Raw genomic sequence first — 17,596 nt, forward strand, 5'->3', positions numbered from 1 at the left:
GCGAAACTTTACAGAGTGAAGTACGTGCGTCGTTGACATACAACGGAGTGTATGCGCTCCGACTTCGATCGATGTTTCTTCTTCGAAGCGACGAGGAAAGTTGGACAAAGTTACGAGCAACGATATGGAACCGCAAGACGTTTACTACAGCAAGGCGGAATACGTGGAAACGGTAAGTAAACGATCGAAAAACGTTGAACAGTATTCGTGACAATGACGAGAAAGAATATGACCTAACCTCTTCTTTCATCTTCCTCTCTTTCGATTTTGATGTTTTTCAGGCATCGGGGAATAAAGTGAGCAGACAGACGGTGTTATGCGGATCGCAAAATATCGTGTTGCACGGAAAAGTGATCGTACAATCGGATGCTATTATCAGAGGCGATTTGGCGAACGTGAGAACGGGACGTTATTGTATCATCAGTAAGAACGCCATCATAAGGCCGCCGTTCAAAAAATTCAGCAGAGGGTTGGTAATCGATCGATTCGATCAATTCGTAATCGATACGTTAACAATGTACATATTCGTTCGTCTCGTTTCCTCAGCGTTGCCTTCTTCCCTCTGACGATGGGTGACCACGTTTTCGTAGGAGAAAGAGCAGTGGTTAACGCAGCCATCGTCGGTTCTTACATATACATTGGAAAAAATGCGGTGATCGTACGTATCGATATATCATGCGCAAACATAAGAATTTATTCGTACGTATATAAATACACAAAGAAAAAGAGAGAGAGAGATAGAGAGAGAGAGAATCGTAAGTGCTCTTTCAACTACGCAGGGAAGGAGGTGCGTCTTGAAGGATTGTTGTTACATCGAGGATGGAGCTGTAGTTCCACCGGAGACCGTAGTTCCCTCGTTCACTCGTTTCGCCGGCAATCCTGCCAAGTGCGTCGAAGATTTACCCGAGTGCACCCTCGACCTCATGCTAGAATTTACCAAGAATTATTATCAACACTTTTTACCGTCCACTGCTTAACTCGTTTGTACGTATACACGGAACTAGTTTATAATTGGAAAAAAAAAAATATCATTCATTTACGTTTTTACGTAGGTTCATCGAATCGAATCGAGTTATCGATCGAATCCCCCCTCTCGTCATCGGATGCTCGTCCTCCTTCTCAAATTCGAATTCGAATGGGACAGCTTTGCTCCACGTCGCGATATTCATGGCGTCATTGTTACTCCTCGATGTTCGATCCCGACGAACTTGCTGGACTTTTTTATGCCAAACGACTTCGACCGCCAACACGACGAGACTGAGAAGCGTCCCGTAACCTAACGCGACCAGCGCGAAGTAACACTCGGTGAAGCCTATTCTAACGAAGCTCTTCCGTTCGTGGCACTCGGGCTTGTTCGTGTACAATCGGATGTCTTCGCGAACTTTGAGCCCGGTTTCTCTCAATAGAAGAGCTCTGCGAAAACGAACTAAAAGTGTAACCGATATACATATATACATGTATAAATCATTTACTCGCTCGCATGCCGTTTCTATCTTATCTTACGCGTTCTTGACGATCTCTAAATACGGGGATCGAGTTTGAATGACCAGAAGCGGATCCAACATGTTCATTACGTCTATCTCCATGATCCCACATTTCTCCTCCTCGTAATACGTTTCCTGCATAATTTTGTAGAGGGCGCCTCGTTCCGCGTGAAACGCAAACAGTTCGTTTCTGACGCGGCGTGCACCTTCCTCGACCGACATCCACGAACCGTTTTGACCCTTCGGCTCGATCTTTTGCTCGACTATCGCTCTTCGTATCGGATCTTGAAAACTCTGCGTATCGATCAAGACGGAGATTTCGATCGTACGCGTGGAAAAAATCGAATTTTTTCAAAATCTCAAGCGGTACCTTGAAATAATGCCGGCTGTATACCACGTCTTGAGCGCCCAATTTCAACGGACTGTGCAACAGATCGGCCGGCGTTTTGATAGAGTCGGTGGTCGATTGAAGCAAAGCGACGATGTTTGCCGTGTAAGAGGCGTACAAATTGAGCGCTGCGATCAAAAGCATCAAGGTAACGATTCTCGAGGGAACGCGATACGGCTCGTAAGAATATCCTGAAACCAGAGTCGATAAAAGTTAGGTTAGCTCAGATTAGGTTAACTTATTATAACCCGTTGAAAAAGTAACTGGTTCGAAATTTCGAATAAAGTTACTTTAAATAACTAAATAAAGTTACTTAAATAACATTGATCCGCCTTTTATACATAATTGTCAGCCGTTTGACACCGCAGTTTTTGCAATTATTGTTATATTTCGAATAAATTATCGAAATAACTTATCGAAGCAACTTTATTCGTAACTTCGAGCATTAAATTTTCCCCATCACTGCCTGAAACGAAGAAAAGAAGGATTCGGCGGAGAAGGAATGACAAATATATATATATAATAGTTCGTAACGCGATCGGTTACCTTGTTGCGCGATCGCTCCCAATACAACCATCAAATTATCGCTAACCGTTTGTTCGGTTGGATTGAATTGTTGCCAATATCGAGCCGTGTTCGCTGATGCACCCCTTCGATACTCCCACTTGGTGGAGAAACAGAGCAATACGAGTAGCAGCAAGAGGAAAACTGCGATCGCTATCCAAACGGATCGTTGGAACGGTAGAGTGAATATGTTGCTGACGGTGGACAGCAAAGGTTGACGAAAGATGAAGCATGCTCTATGGTGACGTAAATATACAGTCGGTCAAAGTAATTACGCTAGTTACGTGAAGAAGCGCGAAAAAGAGGTTACCTGGTGTGCGTGTAAAGTTGTATATAATCCACCACACCGATACGTTGTGGAATAAAGAAAGTTCCCGTCCCGCCTATGTCGATTTCCCTACGTTGCAACATCCCCGTCATACCACTCCACGTACCGTTCTCGCTTCTATATCCCCAGCTATCCGTTACGCGAAAGCTAATTCTAAACAATCAAGTTTAAAGATACGACTCGCCAGACGGAGCGAGAGAGAGAGAGAAAGAGAGAGAGGAAGGAACGACTCACGTTGCGTTCATTCGATTCGCTATGTGCATTATCCAAGGATAATTGGCCTTCGTAACTGGATCTATATGCTTATTTTCGTAATCAGTTAAATGGTTGATCGTATCGGGATCGGTCATCTACGAGTGGTGAGAGAGTGATTTATTCGTCCACGTCTGTAAATTTTCCACTTTACCGAACGGATCAGCGAACGCATCGCGTTCTTTCGAGAATCATTCCGAATCTCTTTGTTTCCTCCGATCTTTCTTCCAGAGACGATATCTTATCGATCGACTTATCGCGTCGTATTTATCGACCGAGTCAATTACTTTATAATCCAAAGTGAAACGAACGAAGCTTTGCACGTGTACGTTCGCTAATCCCTAAAGTGAGCTCGTGATCGATCGATATAATCAGAGGAAATACCACGAGACAGGATTTCAAAGGCGTGCGTCGAAGGTCTCTTCTTCGTCGCGACGAGGGATATAGATTTCGCATTCTCACGCCACGTTCGATCGTCCAGTTTCCTCGATCCTCCTCGATCGCCTCGTGGAAACGACTCGGCCTGTACACGGAGCTTATCTCCACGACACCGTTCGCTCTCTTTTTCGTTACGATCACTTCGCTGTCCGGATACACGGCCATGTTTTTCAACGTTTCCCTCTCGTCCGTCGAATCTCCATCGACCGACGGTCGATCTCGAAGCAGCAGCCATTTCATCGGCGCGGAGAACATGCCCGTCTCGTTCGCCTGCGAATCGAATCGTGACTCATCGGTCCAGTTTCAGGATTCTCGAGAATACATATATATATACGCACCGCTCGCAACAATGGAATCGCGTAATCGCAATTCAAATCCAACACGTGCAAATCTCGATGCTCCCAAATATCGTGCGTCCGTGTCGCGAATCCATCGAGTTCCCGACGAATCTCGTGAATGAAACGCTTGCTCGACATCTTCTTTGATAATTCGATCGCATCCTCTGCGGAATCAAAGCGATTAACTTTTTGCAAATACTCGGATCGATGCGATAATTCGAATATTTATTATACTTGGAATAAATTGGCTTGGTGAGTGAATTCCTCTTTACGTGTAATGATCGATTGATACGATAATCAAGATATTAAAAATGTAAAAGTTTTACGCGTGTGAAATCATTTTGAATTAAATCGTCTTGCTGGTTCGCGTCTTCTCTCTTCTTACCTTGCCCGAGTCGACAAAGATGCAACGACATTCTGACCGGTGGAAATAGAATGGGGATCGCGTCCTCGAGTAATCGGTCCAACGAGTCGAACGCAAGCGTTCCCCGAATAATAACGATCGCGGCGAACGAGCGAAGAATTCGCGGGACGAGAAGCATATCGTTCGAAGGAATAATCGTGCGATGACTGATTCGGAAAACTTTCGGACTTTGCGCGCACGTACACACGTCCGTTACATATCTAAAATATTCAGCGGATCGTATTCGGAGAAAAATACAAGTTGTCGAATAGATAATACCAGAGAGAGTTGAATCGATACGATGCTAGCCGACGCTGCAATTTCGTTTCTAATTTTTTCCGCTCCGAGGAAATTATTAGGTAGACGAAGGACATTTCCGAAGCTCGTGATACAACGTTATACGACGGCGTATCCGTGCGAACGACACGTAAATCGAGAATAGAGGCGTGAAGTAGCTACTCGTATTTCCGATCGATAAATCGGCGAGTCGTAGCGATAAACATCTCCGATCGAGGCGATTAGAGGTTGAGAAGAGGCAATTTATCCGGAGAAAAATAGTAATCGAAGTCGTGGAGACGAGTGGAGAGATGATATCGGGTAGAAACGGCGCGTGGCAGGAGGATGAGCGCGAGGGGTATATCACCTGGAAGCCATCTCGCCAAGAGACCTTGCGCGCGGTCCTCTCTCATCGGTGTATCGCGTGACGAGTTAGTGATTGACACGTGCGTCGAGCCCACCGCGCAGTCCTAATCGACGGCCGCTCGTTCGTCCGCTCGAGTTAAACGGCCAGGCTTTACGACCGTCCCACCAATCGCATCGCGTCTTCTATCGGTTGCGCGTGCACGGGATTACATTGGATTTGGGCGAAAGCTCGCTCGCGCATCACGAGTGCATCATGAATCGACGACGAGTTTGTCGATCCTTCGTCTCGATTCACTCATTCTCTCTCCCCTCTCTCTCTCTCTCTCTCTTTGTTTAAACGGGGAGATGGAACACGAACCCGTGTTCGGAATACGCGATAAATCGTAGCTTGATCTCATGCTGTAAATGGAAGAAAGTCTCGATCGAGTTTTCGCGATTTGGGTCACGCGAATAATTATGGATCATCTGGTGTTTGGAAAACGCGGTGTGAGCACGAGGTCGAGGCGGGGATCGAGAGATAGAGAGAGAGAGAATGGAAAACGAATTTCGAGGAGGCGAAATTCTTTGATTTCCCGTGGCGACGATCCGATTCGGGAGAGGCGATATCGACGCGTGGGGGAGGGAGGCGATCGGTGGGGTTCGAATCGCGTGTTCTAATTGGTCGACGTCCACTAGGTGTTCGCGGCTAAGTGTCGCGAGTTCGGCACCGTTTCCAACAGTAGCTGCGAGAGCGACGCGACGCGTCACACTTCGGCGGCCGTTCGCTTTCCTTCGCACCACCTTCGCACCACCGCTTCGTGGGGAAATTCGATCGAGTTTATCGAACGCAACGATTTGACGGATCCCTTCGAGCGGCCAAATGTCCAAGAACGGGATCCCCGTGGACCGCAAGTCCGATCTCAAGAAACCTGCGGAGGTGTTCGAGACCCAAGTTCCCGCGCCATCCGGTGAGTCTCGTTTTTCCTATATATACGTATGTTTGCCTGTACGTATACATATGTACACATGTACATGTATATGTGTATACACGTATACGCGCGTATCCACCGGTGGATATTCGTTTTCGTTTCCGCTTCGTCGAATATCGATCCGTTTACTCGCCGTGTTTCCGTTGCCCGAATACGACGGTAAACAGGTAAAGGTAGAAAGGAGAAACTACACCGGACTCGGATCGTGAATGCGTGCTTCGTGTCCGTTTTACGTAACGAGAAGCGTTAGGTACACGGGTATTTGCATAACCCCGTGTACGTCGTTGTGTCGTTACGTCGAGTTGTACCGCCGATTCGAAAGAATCGCCGGTTAAAGCGGAGAGGAGAACGAAAGGGAGGTCTCCAAAATTTCGTCGCTCGCGAGTCCCCGAGTTTTTCAGACGTGATAATGGTACCAGTAGTAGTGGTAGTAGTGTAGGTACAACAACGTTACAACGAACGAAACGTCGAGACGTGTTTCGCTATCTCGCGTAATCACCTTGACATTTTAAGAATTATGGTGAAATTAACGATAGGTACGTGCCTTGCGGGAGGCTGGCTCCGTGCGGGGGGAGGGGAAGTCGCGCTATTGTGTCGCTCGAAAATAAATTTTCCTTTCCAAGAAAAAGATACGCGAGCGTGGTTTTATCGTTTTTCGCGTTAATCCTCGACGCGATACACAAAGGCGGATTACGTTCGATCGAACGAGCGGTACAGAGCTGTGCTATATACCGCGGTAACGACTCGACCGTGTTCCAAGGATATCGCACACGGTCCAGATGCGATCAAGGCCGATCTTTTCGAATCGATCGAGGAAAACCCCTCCCCCCCCTGTAACGCGCCTCGTTCTCTTTTTCCGGATTTTTTCCTCTTCTTTTTTCTTTTCTTTCTCTCCATCGAATCGATGAACTTTGAAACGCGTATTCGCGCATATTTGCCAATTATCGCTAACTTCTTTCTTATTTTTCAATTACGAGAAGAAGATATCTTATCCGAACATTCTTTCTCGTCCCCGTCCCGACGACGCAACGTGGTCTCGTTCCTTTCCTCTAATCGTCGCACGTGCGAGCAACGATGGAACAGCGATGGTTATCTCGAAGTGGACATCGATTTCGAAACGAAGGCGAAGCAAGTCGCTTCCTATCGAGTCGACGATCTACTCTAACTCGGCTTCACCCCTCGCTCTCGCAGCTGCGAAAACGCGCGCGACGAGTCGCGAACCGCGAGCCTCGAAACGATGTGGGGCACGAGGAAAACCGGAATGAACGAGCACCGATGGATAACTCGTTCGATCCGGTTTGAAAATCGTTATAGCCGTAACGAGCGAGCGTAGGTGTTTGGCGAAATACGCGAGAAAACTTTCGCGATCAATTTTGCCTCCGCTGGAATGGAACCGCTGCTTTCGTTCAACTTTCCACGGTGTTTTTCCGATTTCTAATCCCCGAATAATGTTTAAATAATATCTCGGGGCCGACGATCGAGCGGATCGATTATCTTTTCATATTCGATAACACTGCTCGAACAGCGAAGAGGGAATAGACATTCGCTCGTTCGGTCGCTCCTACGTCTAGTTCTTGTGAATAAAACATTACCCGCGCTCTCCTCCGTAATCGTGTTTTCTCCGAGCGAACTAGCGAACGAATAACAAAAGTGTAACCAATAGCAAAGGGGCGACCAGGCGGAAAACAATTGATCGGTTGAGCGAGGAATCGGCGCGGAATTCCAATAATCGTCGTATGATCGATCCTAGCGCGAATAAAAATTCCCTCGCGTCGATAACAGATGGTTATGATCATGTGGGATTTCCAATCGCAAATATCAACTAGCATACGTACAGATATGACCGGCTATCTCGTCTGTTTGGTTCAACAGAACGATGTATGAAATCGCGAAAATCGCAGGAAGGAGATCGAAGGAAGGAGAGATTTACGCCGTCCTCGTGCCAAAACGAAGAGATCCTTTCCACTCGTCACTATTTTCCCAAAGCGGACGCATTACTTTCAATTTCGAGCTTCGTCGAAAGCTTCCGGCGCAGTTACGTTCGCGCGTGCACGTTATTTCGTTCTCCGCTCGAGGCGGACGTTATTTTCCACTTTACTAAGTGAATAACGCGTTTAGGGGCCGAAGCGTTTCCTGTTGACACACACGGGTGCATACCTGATATCGAGATAAACGAGCACATCGAGTTAGCTTGTAGCCAAAGAGGAAATTATTTTAAATCGAGTCAACCATCGTTTTTACCTGTCGAAACGATTCGAAAATTTGAAAAAAAAAATGATATCCGATACGCGATTGATTCGTCATCTTAATTATCGAGCGTAGATATCTAGAGATCTCTTGGTCGATAAAAAAAAAAAAACAAAATTACGTTTTTATTACCGACCGACGCTCGTTCGAAACGAACTTTCGTTTCGTCCAATAGTTGGTAATAGATAACGCGTCGATTCTTCCTTATCGACGCGTTATCGAATTTGAATCGTACGAATTGTTACGTAACGATAGGATAAAAAATAGGAAACGTATTACGTATTTCTTGAAAATCATGACTCTCTATTTCGATGATCGCCGATGTAATAATTAAATAATTATGTCCAAAAATCGAATTCGTTCGTACGTTCGTTCGTTCGTTCGTTGGGGACAAACGACGGGGAAATATATTCGAGTGTCGAATGGTCGATACTACTCGATACGCGTGTTTCGCACGCACTTATCGCACGTGCTCGTAATGCAATAGATTTTTGGCACGCGATATCCACGATGCTATCAATAACCCATCGCGTATCTTTTATTTTCGCAACTCGATGACGCGGTTAATACAAATTTTTAAACGTTCGAATATCCCTAGCTGTAAGTAAATATATCGCTTCGTTCGATTTCAGGGAATCTATGACGCGACACTTCGTTCGACACGAAACGTGAAAGTCATCGACGAAATGCTTGCAACGTTTCATTAAATTACGCTCGTAAATGAAATATCGGCGCGACCTTGTTGTTAATCGTCGAATCAATGTTTTGTTAAATAAATGGGATACGAGCGTCTTAACGATATTATGACTCATCGTATTTCTCAAGTTTCATCATGATACACAGAAAATTCATTGGACTGGATAGTGGGGGGGGGGAAAAAAAAAAAAAAGAAAAGAAAAAAAGAAAAAAAGAGACGATAATATTTTTTCAATCTTGAGTAACAGATCCTCGTTAATAAGTAATAATCTAGCGCATGACGTGATCGCGATTATGGCATTTTCAATTATCATCGTGATTAGAAAGATAAGAAATTCCAAGGGTTACGTGAGGATTACGATATCTCGTTGATCGCTAAGATAAGCAATAGCAATCATATCGTACGTAGGCGGCGAATAAAGCGATAATTTTGCCGACAATTTTTTCTGATTACGTAATTTCCTTACGTAGATACTCGAGGACGAGAATGTTTTGTCTCGACCGGTATATATAATATTTATTTATACTTAAAAAGAAAACACATTGCGAATCGTAAGTCGGAAAAGTGAAGGATCCTTGCAAAAAACAGCACGGAATTCGAACGAATATTCTCGGGGCAGACATTTGTCGCGAGGGGGGGGAATCGATCGCAAAATTGTCGACGATGCGATTCGAAATTACAGCGCGAAGAGGAAGGTGCGTTCGCGCGCAATTCTCCGATTGGTGGAATCGAGTTGTGAACGTCAGATGGCGCTGGTGCGTCCAACGAGAGGAAGGGATTGACAATGCTCGCGCGACGATTGGTCGAAAAGACCTAATTGCTCGGACGATTCGCTCCGTCACACCGCTCCCCGCTATTCCCCGTTGGGTTCCATGGTTCCCGGCTTCACACCGAGCGAACTAGCATGAAGGAGAAAAAGAGAAAGAGGCAGGTGCGTGCTCGCTTCTGATCACGGGATCGTTGTTAATCATCGTTATCGGTGTACCACGAAACCGTCAACCGATTCATAGCGACGAGAAACCGATATTATCGTCGCACAGTGAGTGTTGGATAACGCCCGAACAAGTATTTTGGAAGAATCGTCGCGGTATTATCATCTTTGTCGCCGTCGTCTTCTTTGTCGTCGTCATCGTGCAAACTAAGAGCCTGGTGTTTGCCGAAAGATTGCGCGCAACAGTGTTGATTTTCCCCAACTACCAATAAGAAGAACATAGCGAACCACTCTATATCTCTGTGTTGAAAGCGGCACGCAAGTATACACTTATACACAGTGTCTTCTCTCGCTTCGCGACAACCTACTCGAAGCAGGGGATCCTCCAATCGGAAATTGCAGAAACTTGGTATTTGCTTCTACATCTTCTTTAGCCTTCGTATTCGCGATTCACGAATAACGAACCAACGGATATATCGTTTCCGTATCGTGTCGCGTGTGCGTAGAGCGCGTGTCAAGCGTGCAATGAACGGCAACGGCAGACCTCATGGAGAGAATAGAGGACGAAATGGCCACGTGCTTGTGTGGGAACAACCTGGCCTGGAGGAAGAGGAATCACCTGCGCGAATACGTAAAAGTACGTCAACCTCGCGCAATCTTTGACCTCGAAATTCCGCAACTTTCTGTCCGAGTTTCTGCTTATCTCCAATCTCGAGGTCGTATCTCTGTCATAGATCGAAACTAGTTTACGAAACTTGATGTATCCTATAAACCACGCGTCGAACCACGTGCTCCCGCCGTCATTCTTCGCTCTCTTCCTCATTTACGCTGAGGTATGTTCTCTTCCTTTCCCTTTCTTCCTTTACTCTTCTTTATATATATATATATATATATATGTATGTATGTATATATATATATATGTATATATGTATACACGTGTACTACGCGTACGTGTGACGCGTCAAATTTAAAACTCGAATGGTAAAAGAAGAAAGAAAAGAAAATTGCTCTATTCCTAGTTCGACTCGACCGTGGTGTTATATTAAAAAATTATCAGCATAGAGGCACAAACGACGTGAAATAACGCGCGCGCTCGCGCGCGCGTGTGCGCGTGCTTGTGCTGTCTGCTGTGTGCGTTTTATGTTGTAATCATTTTTTTTTCAATTCATTCGATCGTGCGTTTTAAAATTGCGTTTTTTTTCGTATATAGAGAAAGAAAAAAATATTCGCAAAGAATGACGAATAGAAAAGGTATGCGACCGTTTGCAGACTTTGATTTCACGACTCTGTGATCAAGTCTTGACATCGAGAATAGAGGCAACGTAACTTGGTTGGCAGTCGACGGCTCGAAACACGAACCGATTCACAGCAAAGATCGCGCGACCAAGCGTCACGTGCGCGACTCGACCGCGCCTCTTTCTCCACTCCCTCACAACCGCCGTTACTTCATATCGAATAGACGGACGACAATAACGTCAGCTCGTGGTACATAGCTCGCCGAAGTTATTTCCACCGAATACGATTGACCACGTGCTCAATGATCGCTAACCACGTGCATTCTCAGCTTGAAATAAGGAGAATCGAGAAGAACACGATGATCGTGCGTGAAATATATATATATATATATACGATCGAAAATATCAAAAGAAGCTTGATTAGCTCGATCGATTATCAAGCGCGACTCTTTAACCCTCACGATCGAGAATTTGCTTTCGGTAAATTACGCTTGACGAATGAATGACGCGACGAGAATCACGTTCAAACAGCAGAACGTAAACTGAACGGGACGAGGGACGGGACGGTGGAAGATGATCAAAGTTCGTATATACCGAAAAATATACTCGTGACATATTTATACGTTTTCATGTAGCATTACATGCTTCGCCGGGAGAAATTCGCGGAAACGAACAACGATGCAGAGACGAATTTGGATTGTGGCGCGTGCAAGGAATATATAAACTCGTTTAATTTCTCGTTGAGCGAAAATCGGGCATCCACTGATAATATTATCTATTCCTGAGAAAAAAATCGTCACGATAATCGTTCCTCCTCGCACAAAAATAAATCTTACATCGATTCTATTATTAAGTCGCAATATTATCTCGACATCTCGTCGCAGGAGCATCGCGTTATAAATAACCGATGCGTAACTAGTTTGAACGAGTCGGGCATGGACGGAATCGCGGTTGCCAAATCGGAGAAAGGGCTAACCGCGTCGCGAGACACTTTTCCGTCAATGGGCAGCCGCCATCGATGCGATGCGATTGTCCGCTCGACCTTGTCCGCTCGTGCGGATAAAACTGCCGCGTCCTTGGTGTCCTTCCACGACAGCGTCTCGCCGTCCCGCGCCCATTCATTCCTCCATTTTTTTCTCCTTTCAATATCGCGCGCCACCGTTTATCATTCCATTATTTCGACGGAACGTTTGTTTTTCTCCCATTGTTACGCAAATCACGATCGTTTAAGGCCAATTCGCGTAATAAAAGATACAGAATTTTAATTTCGTAATAATTTCTGTCGTCGCGAAACGACTCGACTTCTCGAATTCTGTCGATCGTACATCGATAATCCTTTCCTTTCCGACACATTATATCATTAAATATACAATAATCGTTCAATTAACGATCGCTCGACGTTGCAGCATTGGTGGGGTCGCGTCACATAGTGACTCTGATGCTGTTCTTCGGCATGGCGAATGCTTACGTGATGAGGACGAATATGTCCGTGGCGATCGTGGCGATGGTCAATCACACCTCCATCACGGAGAGCAAGGAACCTGTGTTGAACGAGTGCGAAAAAGAAAGCGCGCACGAGAATGCGGGCAACGATACTTCCACCTTGGCCGTAAGTACGACAAGCAAAATTATTTTCTCGCTGCTTCCTCCGTTCCTCATCTCGATCGATCCTTATTAATCAACCGATCCTGCGTGTAATTCCCAATATCGCCAGTATTTCTTTCTTGTGTCACAGAACCATGACGGAGAGTTTCATTGGGACAGCACCATGCAGGGTTACTTGCTCAGCTCGTTCTTCTACGGTTACGTCATCACGCAAATACCATTCGGAATACTCGCGAAACGTTACGGATCGAAATACTTTCTTGGCATCGGTATGCTGATCAATTCGATGTTTGGACTGCTGGTCCCTGTGTCCGCACGTGCCGGTTACCACTGGCTGATGATCGTTCGATTTATCCAAGGTTTGGGCGAGGTAAGCGACTCGATCGCGTCTCCTTTCGATCTCGCATCGCACCGTGCCCTCCCCCCGCCTTTTTTTTTTTTCTTTTTTTTTCTCCCCCCCTCCCCCAATTCGACCGACCCGATCGGAAAGGATAGAAAAGTCTTTAATATCTCTCTCGTTGAACGCTTTTTGATCGTTCGGGTGTATTTCCTGCCCCTAGGAATGGATTATCCCTATTGCAGGGTCCTATTGTGCCTTGCACACACGCGATGCTGGCCAAGTGGATACCGCCTAATGAACGTAGTAGAATGGGAGCCTTCGTATACGCTGGTAAGCTCGCTCGTTTCGACGATATCTTTCCGATTCTTTCGACCTTGTCGCGTCTATCACCACGGTAAACTGCTGGGATCTAGCGGAAAAACGAATCTACCTCCCTCCCCCATCTCCCTCCTCCATCTCCTTCTTTTTCACTTTCTCACTTACTCACTTCTTCTCATTCTGTTATTACTTCTCTTAATTCACTCACGTGTAAATTAAACGTGCGATGTGTACACTATATTCCGTGTATATCTTGTATCCCGAACACAGGCGCCCAGTTCGGCACTGTTATTTCGATGCCTTTGAGCGGCGTCCTGTCCCGGCACGGATTCGACGGCGGCTGGCCCTCCATCTTTTACGTGTTCGGCGCCGTCGGCACCGTATGGTGCGTGGCGTTTCTACTCATGATCTACGAGGACCCGGAGAGCCACCCTCGCATAGCCGAGGACGAGAAGAAGTACATCCTGAGCGCCTTGTGGGGCAACGCCGGCGCCTCTGTGAGTCCTCAATGTTACAATGACAAACCAATCTCTCGAGCCGATTAACATTACCCCTCCGTTTCGCCAGTCCCCACCGGTGCCGTGGTTCTCGATCGTCACGTCGTTGCCGTTCTGGGCCATCCTCATAGCGCACATGGGCCAGAATTACGGATACGAGACGTTGATGACCGAGCTGCCGACATTCATGAAGCAGATCTTGAACTTCGACATCGAATCGGTAAAGTGAAGGAGAAGGTGAAGGAGAAGGAGGGGCGCGAGGATTACAATTGTTCCTTGTTTCAGAACGGCACCGTTTCCGCCCTCCCTTACCTGGCCATGTGGATATTCTCCATGTTGATCTCCCACGTGGCCGACTGGATGATCTCCAGCGGAAGGTTCAACCACACGCTCACGCGGAAAATCGTCAACAGCATCGGCCAGTTCGGGCCGGCGATCGCCCTCGCGGCCGCCTCCTACACGGGATGCAATTCCTGGCTGACCGTGACCATTCTCACGGTCGGCGTAGGGCTCAACGGCGGCATCTATTCCGGATTCAAAGTAAATCATCTGGATATCTCGCCGAGGTTTGCCGGCATTCTGATGTCCTTCACCAATTGCCTGGCCAACCTGGCTGGCTTACTGGCGCCGATCACGGCCGGATACATAATCGTCGGGCCGGTGAGTAACAGAACAGTAGCCGCTGTGGTATGGAAACGCCGTTATTCCATTTCTCTCTTCCCATTTTTCAGCCGACTCAGGCGAAGTGGAGGCTCGTCTTCATGATCTCGGCCGGCGTTTACGTCGCCTGCGCCACCTTCTACGTGATATTCGGCTCGGGGCAGCGGCAACTCTGGGACAATCCCGACAAGGACGAAGAGAGGCAACACGAGAAACAAGACTTGCGATGCGTCAAAACTGTTTCGGAAACGCAACATTGACGAGGCAGCGTTATCTTCTTGCGCCCTCCTCCGCGTGTTTTTCGTTTCTGCGTCAATCTCATTTCCTTTCTCGTTTTTTTTTCTTTCTTTTTCTTTCAACGCGACCGTGCAGGAATAATCCGTCCACGGTCGCCTCGATCGGTCTCCTTCGCTTCTTCTCTCCTCCGTCGGTTGTTATTGTTATTATCGTTCATCTCGGTCGGTAATCTCTGAACTGAGAATCGGAAATTTGATTTGGCGAGAAACGATAAAGGGAAAGAAAAGAAAAGAAAGAAGCATCGTCGGGAGTCGCGCGTGAATGCACTTGAACGTTAGACGAAATCCTAGATGCGAGAAAGGAGAAACGAATTATTATTTTCCATCTTTTTTGCTGCGCACGCGAGGAGTCGTTTGTTCTTCGCTCGTATGCCGAGTTGAAACGCAGGCAAATTATTTTCCGCTTGTAAGGTGATCTAATCACGATCCTACGTCCACAACCACGGGCAAAATTGAAGAAAAGACACGTGTCCTCGGTTATGTACGTACGTTTGTGCATGCATTTGCTTGTCGGGAGGCACGGGGAAGAGAGAAGAAGAGAATGAGAAGCGTGTGAGAAAAAGTGAGCGAACGAAAAATAGAGAGCGGGTATAATTTTACATTTTTTTATAGTATCTTCCTTTTTTTTTTTTTCTCTCTCTCTTTTTTATTTAATCGCCGAAATTACGTGCCTTTCGATCAAAGATACGAGTAACAAAGATCAAATCGACACGTTAATTTCCTAATCGATATGATACGATACAGAGATGCGGCTGGCAACGTAAGCCGGAAGGAACGTTCGATCCAAATTCTCATTTTCTCTTATTTCTGTATGGTACACTGAATTTGAATGGATCGCGCATTCCTTCCCCCCCCTTTTTTTTTTCTCCTTGATCAAAGGTAGTGTTCGATGTATCACAATCAATCGTGCTTTTGCGCAAAGTGCGATGCGTTCGAAACGCATAACGTCCGTATACCATTTATATACGAGGAAACGGAGAAATACGATAACAGTATTAGAGAAAATATCCTCGCATCTCTTCGGTCTTCGTCTTCGTTCGTTACTTGCCATATGTTGTAGCGAGCAACTGCCATTTTGTATTGTTAGATCGACATCGAGCGCGAGAAATATGGCGGATCGATTGCGAAAACACTCGAGAATTCGTTATTGATAACGTGACGCAATACAATAATGGTTTATAAATATTGTACATATTTTTACGTATAGGTTTCTATCGAATTGCACGACTTGGACAACTTTTTTTTGCTCCTCCTCTTCTTCTTATTTATGCAAATGTGTACAAAATGGAATGAAAGGATACGAAGAAAGAGAAAAAGACAGAGAAAAGAGAGTGAGAGAGAGGGAGAGAAAGATAGAGAGAGAGAGAGAGTAGTATTAAGCGTGTTAGAGAAAACATTCAAAATAATTATATTTGTAGTGGAATGCATTTTCTTTTTTTAATTATTGTTATTATTATTATTATTATTATTAATTATTATTATTATTATCATCATCGTTGTTATTATTGTTGGTATTATTAATTATTATTATTATTATTATTATTAGGAATAGCAGTAATAGTAGTAGTAATAGAAATAGTATTCATCATCATCAGCATTAACATCATCATCATATTGATATAATCGTCGTACGACTGAGCGCCAAAGCAAAAATATCTGTCTTTATTTTGCTTCTCTTTCTTTTTACTTCCGTACATGCAGGTCATCGTTACGGGTATTTCTCGTCGATCGATTACCTTTGAATTTACGCAAGTTCGTATTCGATATGCACGCAAGATGCTCGATAGAGAAGAACGCGATAATAATATTTCCTACCCTCGCCTTCAAGCCAAAATTTAAACTTTGTCCGTGACATCCAGCATAGAATGTATCGATATCTTTCAAATTATCTAATCGTATTCCGTTCGTTGTTATATATATATATATTTTTGTCTAACCGATCTCTGATCGTATTGATGATATTCTTGATTGAACAGACAGGAATCGGTTTAAAGTACCTGCGTCTTTTTGTGATCTTTTTATCTTAATTATATCATCGATATCTTTGTCCAAAGTTACTACTAGATTCGTGATTTACTTTATTTCATTGTTATAGTAAAAAAAAAAAAAAGCAATCGATTATTAATTCTAAATTTCACGTGCGTGAGGGTATTTTAAATTGTGATCATGGATTAAATGCTGCTTTAATCAAAATTGATTTTGTACTTTAATTGTTAGATCGTATGTAACTAATCACGTATATACATATATATACATATATATATATGTATATGTATATATATATACGTATGCTATGTGTATATGTGCTTGGCATGTGCCAAAGTGCGTGTATGCATTCATGCGTTACCGACGATAAAAAAATTTATATTCGCAAAATTTTGAGAAATAATTCTCGAGATATGTTTATGTAGACAATCGTAAAACGATCGATATTTTTATACAAATATTTGTGACTATTGAGCGGCCAAGACTGATGCAATCTCTTGGGACCGTATGTAATTGTCTTTCATATTGTCGAAATTATAAAAGTATAATGATGTACACACGGGTAAATAAAATATAGTCGTTCGACAATTATATTCGTCGTGTCATTGGTTAGCTTAATTTCTACTCATTTTTTTATCCTAATTTAATCCTTTTTAATCAATTTAATCTAATTAATTTTAAAAAATCAAATCTCCATACAAAATAAAAAATTAAATAAAAGAGATGGTACATATTCGTTCGTTTCAATCGCAAACTATAGATATGTATAAAATATGTATAGAATGTACACGTATCTATAGTCCGTGGTTGAAATAGACGAATATGCACGATCTATTTTATTAACGCATTCTTGTAGCACAGTTTATGGAGTATATAATCTTTATTATTCGTACTTACGTTAAATGCATTATTATTTACTCGCAATAATGGAATAAAATTAAAAAAGTATTACTGAAATTGAAATACACGCGTGACAAAT

The 17,596-nt window shown here is 44.5% G+C and overlaps 2 protein-coding genes across 7 annotated transcripts; one reads left to right on the forward strand and one right to left on the reverse strand.

Moving 5' to 3' along the window:
• Positions 1 to 6: 6 nt before the first annotated feature.
• Positions 7 to 15,947, forward strand: LOC107995191 (putative inorganic phosphate cotransporter). 6 transcript variants are annotated; one of them, XM_062082524.1, is made up of 11 exons: positions 7 to 172; positions 282 to 469; positions 547 to 658; positions 761 to 980; positions 12,322 to 12,524; positions 12,651 to 12,890; positions 13,103 to 13,190; positions 13,449 to 13,675; positions 13,746 to 13,895; positions 13,961 to 14,335; positions 14,407 to 15,947. In XM_062082524.1, the coding sequence occupies exons 1-11, from the start codon at positions 125 to 127 to the stop codon at positions 14,593 to 14,595; spliced, it is 2,040 nt and encodes a 679-aa protein (XP_061938508.1). In that variant the 5' UTR covers positions 7 to 124; the 3' UTR covers positions 14,596 to 15,947. The 6 variants fall into 6 exon arrangements, with proteins under 6 accessions (XP_061938508.1, XP_061938507.1, XP_061938506.1 ...); XM_062082520.1 differs by lacking the exons at positions 7 to 172; positions 547 to 658; positions 761 to 980 and adding an exon at positions 5,513 to 5,784 and having other exon boundaries at positions 356 to 469; XM_062082522.1 differs by lacking the exons at positions 7 to 172; positions 547 to 658; positions 761 to 980 and having other exon boundaries at positions 327 to 469.
• On the reverse strand, positions 672 to 5,513 carry LOC107994508 (glutamate receptor 1-like). The gene is made up of 10 exons (XM_017051470.3): positions 4,178 to 5,513; positions 3,793 to 3,956; positions 3,401 to 3,724; positions 2,999 to 3,114; positions 2,747 to 2,917; positions 2,419 to 2,672; positions 1,855 to 2,063; positions 1,504 to 1,778; positions 1,041 to 1,413; positions 672 to 926 (listed from the first exon to the last, which is right to left on the reverse strand). Exons 1-10 carry the CDS (start codon positions 4,332 to 4,334, stop codon positions 900 to 902), a joined length of 2,070 nt encoding a protein of 689 aa, XP_016906959.1. The 5' UTR covers positions 4,335 to 5,513; the 3' UTR covers positions 672 to 899.
• Positions 15,948 to 17,596: the final 1,649 nt, after the last annotated feature.

The sequence above is a fragment of the Apis cerana genome, linkage group LG11 (assembly GCF_029169275.1).
Source record: "Apis cerana isolate GH-2021 linkage group LG11, AcerK_1.0, whole genome shotgun sequence".
In the NCBI taxonomy this organism is placed as follows: Eukaryota; Metazoa; Arthropoda; class Insecta; order Hymenoptera; family Apidae; genus Apis; species Apis cerana.